This window comes from Trifolium pratense, linkage group LG5 (genome assembly GCF_020283565.1).
Source record: "Trifolium pratense cultivar HEN17-A07 linkage group LG5, ARS_RC_1.1, whole genome shotgun sequence".
In the NCBI taxonomy this organism is placed as follows: Eukaryota; Viridiplantae; Streptophyta; class Magnoliopsida; order Fabales; family Fabaceae; genus Trifolium; species Trifolium pratense.
In genome coordinates, this window is record NC_060063.1 from 54,156,011 (window position 1) to 54,167,922 (window position 11,912).

Below are 11,912 nucleotides of genomic sequence, written 5' to 3' on the forward strand. Positions count from 1 at the left end.
CGTTTTATGTTCAGAATCGATTTTGAGTGAAGCTGCTTTTTCTAGCTTCTAAAAATCGAGTCTCCCTGCCGCAGAAATGCATTACATGATTTGTCTCTTTTACCCTCTTTGGATTGAACTGCATCAATAATTCTAATCACTTCCTTTAACATACCTTTTTATTTTTGACAATTTCTTTCACTTACCTGAGCAATTTCTTTGAGAACTCCATTGCTCCATCTCACTGTTTATTGTTGTCTGCGTCGTTTTTGTTTTGCTATGAAGATATTTTGGGTGTGTTGAGAATAGGTTGAAACTTGAAGATGACAATTTTTTTTAGAGGAAACGGTGCTTTTTGTTTTCTAGCTTCACAAAGGCCCATTTACAAAGCCTGTCCTACAATTGATACAATATTTTAATTTTTTTTTTAGCAATTGATACAATATTAAATAAAGTTTTTACTAGTTACCAATTGTTGTTTTAACTAGTTACCAATTGATACAATATTTTCAAAAAAATTAGCAATTTTTGAATTTTCCACTATTTTATATATAGAATAATAACATATTTCTATACAATATTTTAAAAATTGATACAATCTTTTACCCCCTTATAAAATATTATATATTTTTTTGACTAATATTTCCATTTATTAATTTGAAAAATTACATAAATATTATTTAAAAAATTAGACAGCATAAATTTAAATAATTAACTATTTTATGTTAAATTTTAAAAAAATATTTAAAATTGAAAAAAAAATTGATCTATACACACATATGTTAATACCCATTTTGGTCATTTACATATTCAAAAGCAATTTTGACACAAAATATCCAAACACATCTTTATACAAAATCACTTATGTTGTGAAGGTATCCAAACATAAACCACTTTACATTAAACTCACTTTTACTCAAAATCAATTCTACAAAAATCAATTCAATCAAAATCAATTCTAGCTACCGCTAAACCAAACATACACTAGTGGTTATGGTGGCCACACCATAGTTGTTCCACTAGAATGCAGTATACTCGTATTGTTTGAGAGATGTGGGAGTGCTATTTCTTGAAGTACACTAGTATATGCCCAAGCTTATCATTATTTTTTTGCTAAATATAATATATAACAAAGTATATGAGAAAATATTATCAATGCAAAGACTAGGGGCAGAAACCCTTGGGTTAATAATTTGCACCCCTGAAAATTATTGTTTTCCTATCCTATTCCTTTTAAAAAAATATCAATGCAAAGATTAGGGTGGAGACGGCTGTGGCCTAGGCAGGCCATTACAACCTCCATTTTTTTTCATCTATTTTAAATACACTTTCTATAAAAAATAATAAGCAAATAAGTAAATTATTATCATTTGAAAATTGTATTTATTAATAAGGGCAAAACTAAATAAAAAGTAAGCAAATGTTAGTTGGTTGACGTTGAACTTGGTAGGGAGGACCACAGTTCGATCCCATGCAACTGCATTTGGGAGGGGATTGGAACCACTTGATGCCAGAACTCGCCCCGAACTCTGGACTACTATGGTCCCCTTCTCCTAGGAACTAGAGGGTGAAAACAAAAAAAAATAAAAAGTAAGCAATAATTTAGCACAATTAGTTATATTTAACCATTTTTGAATTGTTGTTCTACGTTGCTAATATTTCTTACATATTAATAATCAACTTTTGAACCAAATTTTAGTATCATAGACCATTTTTATGGGGTTTTCAATTCTTTTGCCTATTTAAATAAATTTTGGTGACAAGTTAATTGCTTCTAACAATCCTCAAATTTTTGTTTGTGACATACATAAAATGCCAAATCCAACTTTCAAAAAGAAAATTAGAGATATTGTTACATATAACATGCTTTTAATATCAACATCATTAATATATATATTCAAAGAAGATTGTGTGTTTTTGCGTGATTATATTTACATGTCTATAAAAAATCTTTGTGACATCTTTAGAATATTAAATAAAAAATTCATTAAAAAAATAAGATTGAATGATGACATTATTGTTTGAGACATTCTATTCTAATTAATTTCACTCACTCAATGAGAGATAGAATCATAATGTTGGATGCAATAAGTTAATTTTACATTGTTAGTGTTGTACACTTTCATTCAAAATAACAATAGACAAAATATTTTCATTTTTAATGAAGATAAGAAAAATTATTATGTGACCTAACCAAAAAAGAAAAGAAAAATTATTATGTGTGATATTCTTTCAATCAACATCATCAATATATTCAAAGAAGACTATGTTGTTATTTTCAAATGAACAACTAGTTGCGATTACCATGACCCAAGAAGTGTATAAGAATTTTGAATACATTAACATTAATAGTATAATTATAATGTTGGATGCAGTACTTTGGTTTTTTCTAATTTTTGTAGGCAACGATTTTTCTAATTTTTGTATTTGAATGTGATTTAAGGGTTTGTTAAGTTCTACACATTGTTTATGAGATGAGAGTTATACTTTTTGAAGTGCAAAAATATATGTCCAAATCAGTATTGTTATTAGTGGTGTGAATAGGTTAGCTTAACTAAGTTTTGTAAGGCCTAGCTAAAAAAAAATTAAGTCTAATCTTTTTAGTAGTTATTTCAGTGTTTTTGTAAGTTTTTTAGGTGTTAGAATTAAGGTTATTTCATAAATCCTAGAATCAATCATGTTAATTATCAATAAATAATATAATCATAAGCGGAATCGTACCTGAATTTATAATGACCGATCACTGTTGTGGTTTTGGTCTTCCAGATCAACACACTCTCTACAAGAGAAGCCTTTAGTTATTCTCTCTGTATCCTGTGATAATGGGCGTCAACAAAGATCTCTAGAAATTGTGTGTGACCTGAGGACCATGACCTCCTAATTTATAGAAAAACCCAATTAGGTTAACTATTGATATTTCTATTCTAACATAATTATTCACATATAAGTCCAATTTTGAATAAACAACTAAGGGGTTTGTCGCTAGGAATATCGCCCCACGATAGGCTGCCATCGTGGCACGATGGTATTAGAAAATTTAGTCTGTTTTTGACGCATTTTGAAGCATTATTTAAGGAAAGCAAGCCACGAGGATTAATACGTTGGATTTTGGAGAGCAAAAACACCAAGGAACATCCTAGAGGTTGAGGAATCTAGTTTTCATCATTGGAAACACTTCCGAGCTTCATAATTCATCTGCTATTCATGTATAATTCTCAAAAGTCAAAACTCTTTTGTGATGATTATAATTATGTCTAGTTAAATTCCTTAGGTTAGGTTGAGTGAATGAACTTCTGTTGGTCTTTTTGAACCATTTGATTTGTAGAGGATCAAATTATTGCAATTCAGACTTTATATTTATTCAATTATCATGTGTTTAATGTTTTTCATAAACATACGTCTTTGTGAATTGATTCAAGTGCCGAATGAGTATTAACACACTAACTTCCAGAACTGTAATTGAGATAATTGTTCTATCAAGTATTTTAGATAGGCATATCAAACTTTTGATTGTGACTTTATAATTAGTACTTTAATGCTTTCAATAATTCCGGACTCGCCTAACATTAGGATGTTGTTATAAACGAATAAGGTTATGAGCCAAGACAATGGTCTACACTATTTTTATATTAATTCATGGTGATATTAAGAATAAATTGTAATAGTGATAAGGAATGAATTCGAAACAACCTAACCATCTTTCTCATTTGAAATCTAAACTTCTTTTATTTTTCTTGTTATTATTATTATTGTTGTTATCAAACCAATCAAAAAAACCCCCCAAATTATTGCTTATTTCCTAAATCTATTTTAATTGAATTGTTGAATTAAACAATCCATGTGGAAACAAATCTTTATAGATATTATTACTTGAACGATACTTTTAGTATTCTTGCTAAATATCTCTCACTCACTATGACCTTTTTGAAAACATGGTATGATTTTTAGCCTACATAAGAGGTATTTCTTAAGATACATTTTGATATTTAACGTAACACTTTAGAGATTCCGACTATATAAACTTTCATTTAAAATTATAATTTATAATAGTATATTTAAATATGTGAAAAATTACTGTAAATAAATGAAAAATGTGGTCATTTATCAATTTTATCTTTCAATTTTTGAAATAGCAAAACAACCTCTCAATTTGCGTCACGTCTATCAAATGAGTCCTTGCGGAAATTTCAAGTGTTAGACATGTTGATATGTAATGTTAAAGGTTTGTGTCTATCTATGTATCTTACCACATATATAGAGATTTCTTGAATTTTTTTCTCTCGAAAAAAATTCATCAAGCTGCACAGGCTAAACCATACAATCTGCATCTCTAAACTATTACAATTTCGCCAATTTAATCTCTAAACTATTAAAATAACTAAAAGATTCTTAAACTATTTCTTCATTCAATTATTTAGTCTCTCGATTTACTCTCATATTAAAGCTACCTATGAAAACAACAAATTAGTCCCGAGTAACCTGAATAAAAAAAAAAAACAAATTAATCCCCAATTTTTGTTTTGTTTTGTTGAATACTAAATAATACTTCCTCCATTTTTGTATAAGTGTCAAGTTCTATCATATTTAGTGTTTTTAATAAATTGTCCGGTTTATGTTTTAAGGGTACGATTTGTCAATTATACCCTTTGTCAATTATTGTTATCTTTTTCAATATATTTTTATATATATATTTGAAAAGCTAATTTTTTTTAAGAGAAAGTTTGTTCCTTTTTTTTTACGATGGGAAAGTTTGTTGCTTCCTTATTATATTCAGATTTAACCAGAGTTTGTTACCTATAATAATGGTTCATTGAAACTAACAATGAATTGTTACGAGAGAAACAATTTTTTTTAATAACAATAAATTTATTTGAAAGAGTGCAAAAAATAGGAATTTATTGGTGAATTTAGATGGAGGTATAATAAGAAGATGATCTGCAAAAATCCACTTTCTTAATTTGATGTTATCATTCTAATTGGACATTAATACGAAAACGGAGGGAGTATATATTATTTATATGTAAGATAATTACACTTGGAAGTTATTGTTAAATACCTCATATCTTTCTTGACCAAAAAAACAAAATACCGTATATTTTGGCTTAATTACACATTTGATCCCTTACGTTTATTTTAGGTTTTAATTTGGTTCATTACGTTTAAAAAGTATCAATTTGGTCCCTTACGTTTATTTTAGGTTTCAAGTTAGTCATTTCTGTTAGTTTTGCCACTAACACCGTTTGAACAGTACACGTGTCGGTGTGTCCAAGTGCCACGTGTTGGTGTGTCCAAGTGTCACGTGTCAGTCCACATATGCAAATTGGCCGCCACATGTGACAAAATTGACGGAAATGACTAACTTGAAACCTAAAATAAACGTAAGAGACCAAATTGATACTTTTTTAAACGTAAGGGACTAAATTGAAACCTAAAATAAACGTAAGAGACTAAATTGAAACCTAAAATAAACGTAAGGGACCAAATATGTAGTTAAGCCGTATATTTTCTATTCTATAATCCATAATCTCATATCTTCTCGGTTTTGTCTAACAAGAAATAGTGATTCAAGTTATGCATGATGCACAAATCATGAATAACATTATAACGAATACAAATTTTATAAAATTTATTGTTGGATTGGAATTTACATCATATAGGTCATCCATAAACCGTAAATCTTAATATATCTCAATATCATATTAAAAGTTTAAATATTAAAAAAAAAACAGTACTCTAAATATTTTTTAAAGAAAAACAATACTTCAAGTATGGTAACTTCACTTAAAAATAACTCTTTGATTGAACAAGATGATGTCAAAATCAAAATCATGATGCATAATAAACTTGTAAGTAAAAATTTGAAAATTTCTTTAACGGGCAAAAATGGGTCCCATGTCAAATGTTACATGAAATTTCAAACTTAGGACATTATTATATTATAATAATTTGAATTTCTCTCACTCTCATGGAACAAACTTTGAACTGTGACAGCTCTAAATTGTCCCATAATGTTTTTCTTCTCTCTCCTTCACTTCCCACCACACTTGTAGCTTTTTCAAAAAAACTAATAAAAATAAATTATTGAAATTGAAAGAAAATTAAGAAAACTGTTAGATACATTAAATAGTTACATAAATATAAAAAATTTCTTCTTTTTCTCATTCTGAATTTCATAAACCTGTTTCATTTTGAAACTGAAACTGAAACATAAGACATGTCTGGTCACTGGGGAATTCTTGTTTCAGATCCATGTCTTCAGAATCAATTCACACAAGTTGAACTTAGAAGCTTAAAAAACCATGTAAGTGTTTATCTATGTTACAATTATATTCAATTGTTGAATTTGAATGAATCCCATGTTTTAATTTCTTTAAAAGATTGGATTTTTAATGTTGTTATTGAAATTGAGAATCTGGGTCATGTTGATCGTAGTTCATGAGCATGAGGAGGGAAAGTGGGAAGCTTGTGATTGCAGATTTAGCTTCTAAGATGTCAAGATTGAAAGTTGTGGGAGAAAATCTGAGTGAAGAGGAGAGAGCTTCTTATGTTCATGATTTGTATCAGAACACTGATGAGGAGGTTGATTTTGAATTGTTTCTCAAGGTCAGTTTTTTTATCTAGATTTGATTTACTCTCATCTGTTCAATTATCAACTTTTTGAGTTTAGTGGATCTTTTTTGCTTTTTGTAAGTTCTAAATGACTAAATCCACTTATGATCTATGAAATTCGGACACATGCCGGTGACTCTGACACATATGATTACATTGAATCATGTCAATTTGTCAAATTACTAGTATTAGTGTTGGCGTGTTAGTGTTAGTGTCTGTGCTTCATAGCTTAGGATGCAGAATATATAAGATGTATCAAATTCACATTTTGAAAGTGGTGTGTTTGATTGCTTTAGAGTTTTTAATTAAGTGCTTATAACATAAACACTTATCATAGAAGTGCTTATGTATAAGTTATTTTTATATAACAAAAGATAAAATAAAGTGAAATTGGTTTCACAAGCTATCCAAAAAGCTTATGGAAATATGATGAAAACAGATTATGGACATGTCATAAGTTGTATCCATAAGTTCTCCCAAACAATCTCACAAGTACTTATGTCAGTTGATAAACTCAAATAAGTGGAGAAGTATATATGCTTCATGTGAAACCATTGCAGTTACGAGTACATGTCAAATTCTGATGCACTGGTGATATAATGATAACAGGTTTACTTGAAACTACAAACATTTGCAAATTCTAGAACAGGATGTAGTCCAAAGAATTCGTCGGCATTCTTAAAAGCAGCTACTACTACATTGCTTCACACAATAAGTGAATCTGAGAAATCATCATATGTTACTCATATAAATCACTATCTTTCACAAGATGAGTTCCTCAACAAGTACCTTCCTATTGATCCTTCAACCAATGAGCTCTTCGAAATTGCAAAAGACGGTGTTCTTCTTTGGTACTATACATTTTCATTCACCTAGCTTAATATTTTTATTGTTTGTGGAAATGATATTTGAAAAGAATTATTATATATTGTTGTAGCAAGCTTATCAATGTGGCAGTTCCGGGGACTATTGATGAACGTGCGATCAATACGAAAAGATTACTCAATCCATGGGAAAGGAATGAAAATCACACACTTTGTCTTAACTCTGCTAAAGCCATTGGATGTACTGTAGTAAACATTGGCACACAAGACTTCATTGAAGGAAGGGTATGCGAAGATTTTTTATTTTATTTTTTCGGTTTTTCATTTTAGTGGATTATTAACTAGTTTGTTTTTTCTGTTCTCGTTTCAGCGCCATCTGGTACTTGGATTGATATCACAGATTATTAAGGTAAAGTGTCATTGATAAAACAGAAGTTAATACTTGCACGAAATTTTGCATGTTGCGAATGAATCTTGAGTGTTATGTGTTAATACTGAAATCGATTTACTTATGGTGTTGAATAGATACAACTATTGGCAGACCTCAATCTAAAGAAAACTCCTCAGCTGCTTGAGTTGCTTGACGATAGTAAAGTAAATAATTTCGTTCATTATTCTTATTTTATTTTGTTCAATTTTAGTTATGTGTTTGCTTAATAGATTTTGAACTAACAGGATATGGAAGAGTTGATGAATCTACCACCAGAAAAGATTTTGTTAAGGTGGATGAATTTCCATTTGAAGAAATCAGAGTACAAGAGGATTGTCACTAACTTCTCCTCTGATGTCAAGGTAACTAATGATATTCTATCATCGATTTTGGAAGTTAATCATGATACGCAACAGTTTTTTATAAATAAAACACTTCTCTAATCTCTTATATCAACCTTTATTTTGTTATCTACTCATCAAGTTAATAGAGACCTAAAAGTCATAGGAAATAGAACATGAAATTTTATGAGTTGTGTTAGTATTGTCAATTGTGAGGAAACAGAAGCTTCACAATGCATTTGAAGTAAATAGTTTCTGATTGAACTTTGTACGATTCTGCTACAGGATGCTGAGGCCTATGCACATCTTCTAAATGTTCTTGCACCAGAATACACTAATCCTTCCACTTTGGCCGTAAAAAATCCCTTCGAAAGAGCAAAATTAGTTCTTGAACATTCTGATAAAATGGGCTGCAAGCGATACTTAACTGCAAGAGACATTGTGGAAGGTTCTCCAAATCTTAATCTCGCTTTTGTTGCACACATTTTCCAGCATAGGTGAGAATAATCTTCCTCTTGAGACATATTATTATTACATATTTAAAATGTCTCATTGTTGAATGTGATTAACATTACTTATCTTTCTTCATGTTAGAGTTTATCAAAAGATTATGACCCGGTTTTTTTTTGGTTTCTGAGAAATGTATGCTAGCTATAAGTAACTCAATTTCTCTCTTATAGGAATGGACTTACAGACCAGACAAAGCAGATTTCTCTCCTTCAAGCATTGCCTGATGACACCGAAGACTCTAGAGAAGAGAGAGCATTTCGCCTTTGGATTAATAGCCTTGGAAATTCAACATATATCAACAATGTCTTTGAGGATCTCAGAAACGGGTCGGATATCTCTCTCATTTTCTCTATATCTCTTGAACATCGCATTCTTCAACTTCTTTTGTTAAAATCTTTTGTATGGAATTGAAACTATCTTCACATTGCAATTAATTGAACTTACTGTTTTCAGCTTATTTCCATAAACTCTCCAGGATAGTTTAGGAAAAGAGCTTATAGCTTATATGAAAACAATTTGATTTGATTTTATCTTTTGTTATAGAATTATACATAAGCTCTTATATGATAAGCGCTTATTCATTAAGTGTTCAACGAAGTTGTTTATCCAAACAAAACCTAGATCACACACACTTGTTTTCAAGATAGTTTGCATCCATTGAGTTGGTATGGTGTTGATTCTATGCAGATGGATTCTTTTAGAGACTCTTGATAAGGTGTCAGCGGGGATTGTGAATTGGAAGATTGCAAGCAAGCCTCCAATTAAGATGCCATTTAAGAAAGTTGAGAATTGCAACCAAGTTGTGAAAATTGGTAAACAACTTAAATTCTCTTTGGTAAATGTTGCTGGAAATGACATTGTGCAGGGAAATAAAAAGCTAATACTAGGTATGTTTTGTACCTCCAAATTAATTACATGCTTCTGTTACTTAGTACTAATTAATCAATTTGAGCATAATCTAACTAAAATCATTTGTCTCATTTGTCAAATTTTAGCTTATCTGTGGCAATTGATGCGATACAACATTCTTCAACTTCTAAAGAACTTGCGATTTCACGCTCGCGGGAAGGAAATAACTGATGCTGATATTTTGGAATGGGCCAACAGCAAAGTTAGCAGTTCAGGAAGTCAAAGCAGCATGAACAGTTTTAAGGTATTGTAAAATCCTTTCAATATTCAAAGATGTCTTAAGAATGGCATTTTTTAGGAAAATCACGTATACTAATGAATTAATCCACATGTCCAAGGATCTTAGATGAAAACACGTACGCCACAAAGAAAGCAATTAGAGAATGTAACATTATCTGTGATTATGTGATAAAGGAAGTCAAATAAATAACTTTGTGATAAAGGAAGTCAAATAAATAACTTAAGCATGTAACATTATCTGTGATTATGTGATAATCTTCAAATACTGCCTTCAGATTGCTGAACAAAACTCATCAATATTACACATTCAATCTCTTAGATTACTTTTATCACTTACTATTATTGAAATCAGATGATAACATTGCAATGTTCTTAGACTAGTTTATGTTTAGCTAATACACTGTTGTTTTTTTTGGTAAATCCTTTATGTATCTTTGTTATATTTTAAATTTGTTGACCAGTAGCATGTGTCCAGGGATTAAATGATTAATGTAAATTATAATAATTGTTATAATTTCAAATTTCAGGACAAAAGTTTATCAGATGGAATATTTTTCCTTGAGCTTCTTAGTTCTGTGCAGCCTAGAGCTGTAAATTGGGGACTTGTAACAAAAGGAGTAACTGGTATGTTTTCTTGTTACTATAATTTCAACATTGCACCTATTTAATGTATTACCAAATGAATTACTCATAGGAATACATATAAAACATAGGAAATTTTTTTACTGTTCTCTTGATCCATGCAGATGAAGAGAAAAAGATGAATGCAAGCTACATCATCAGTATTGCAAGAAAGCTAGGCTGTTCAATATTCTTGCTTCCTGAAGACATCACTGAGGTAATTTGGAAGAATCAATATTGTTATAAGTACAAAGTATCAACTGCTGTTTAGTAGCGACTAACCGCTAATGCTTGTTATACAATTTTAGGTCAATCAAAAGATGATCCTTACTCTAACAGCTAGTATAATGTCTTGGTTTCTAAAACACCCTCATGAAGAAAGAACATTGGGAACTTCAGATAGTGAGAGTGGAAGTCAATTGGAGACTATATCAAATTCAACACTAGATGACTTTTCTTCTGATTCATCTGTTGATGAAAATGGAAACATGTAAATATGCCAGAAGTGAACCATTTTTTATTTATCAATATGATATATATTTGAACCCTTCATTATTTCATTATAGTTGATCAAAAGGTCAATATGTATAACACTAGGTAATTTGTTGGTTTCAAAGAAATTTTGCTCAAGTGCTGCTATGTAAATATTATTGTTTGTTTCCTATGTTTGGAACCTAAGTTCTACGGTGTGTCTTCGATTAGCTCCTACAATAATCAGTTTTAACATTTTTTTCCTTAGGGGATACAAGTACATTTTTGAGGTACCACATTTTTAAAAAACATTTAGTGTACAAGTATACTTTTCCAAAAATAATTTAATGCACAAGCATAGAATTATAAGTTTAAGAAAATATTAGTAATAGAATTTTATATAAACATGACCAAAGATGGTTTTGCAGATAAACTTCAAAGATGAAAATTTGAATAGAAAAGGGACTTAACTCTAGTCACTTGAGTTTATAATAAGTGATAGTGAACTGTGAAAGTATGCCAGACTGAGTCTAATCCTATGAAAATCTCTTGTACTGTATACAATTGCAAAACAACGCAAAATCATTCACAAACTATGAAGCACAGACACGGACATTGCGACACCGTTAATGTAAAAAATATATGACACCGACACCGCTATATATATGTAAATCTAATTTGAGCAAGTTATTTTTTAAAAAAAGTTTTAAAACAATATACGATAGTATTTTACTTTTATTTATCCATCTACGATCGAAAAAATTAAAAATATTGTAATCAAAATGTAATGTCTTCAATCTCTCATTGATCAATATTGTTGTTTCGACACATCTTTAACTCTTGTAGATATGTCTGATATTTAACTAAGAAGAGTATAAGCAAAGAAAAAATAATTATTTTTGGGACACTTGTCCGATACGTGTCATACGAGTGTCTTACAAGTATCGGACACCGATCAAAGTAGTGTCAAAGTAAAGG

At 30.0% G+C, this 11,912-nt stretch overlaps 1 protein-coding gene across 1 annotated transcript; it reads left to right on the top strand.

The window, feature by feature from the left end:
* The first annotated feature begins 5,917 nt into the window (after positions 1-5,917).
* LOC123883207 (fimbrin-2-like) lies at positions 5,918-11,093 on the top strand. Its single transcript, XM_045931948.1, has 14 exons — positions 5,918-6,280; positions 6,412-6,582; positions 7,198-7,439; positions 7,526-7,697; positions 7,783-7,821; positions 7,938-8,006; positions 8,088-8,204; positions 8,469-8,680; positions 8,864-9,019; positions 9,381-9,580; positions 9,689-9,846; positions 10,370-10,466; positions 10,589-10,680; positions 10,772-11,093. The coding sequence occupies exons 1-14, from the start codon at positions 6,194-6,196 to the stop codon at positions 10,955-10,957; spliced, it is 1,998 nt and encodes a 665-aa protein (XP_045787904.1). The 5' UTR covers positions 5,918-6,193; the 3' UTR covers positions 10,958-11,093.
* The last annotated feature ends 819 nt before the right edge of the window (positions 11,094-11,912 follow it).

Coding starts and splice junctions, on each gene's coding strand:
- LOC123883207 (XM_045931948.1), top strand. CDS start 6,194: ATGTCTGGTCACTGGGGAATTCTTGTTTCAGATCCATGTCTTCAGAAT. Junction 6,281..6,411: donor TTAGAAGCTTAAAAAACCAT/GTAAGTGTTTAT, acceptor TGTTGATCGTAG/TTCATGAGCATGAGGAGGGA. Junction 9,581..9,688: donor AAATAAAAAGCTAATACTAG/GTATGTTTTGTA, acceptor GTCAAATTTTAG/CTTATCTGTGGCAATTGATG.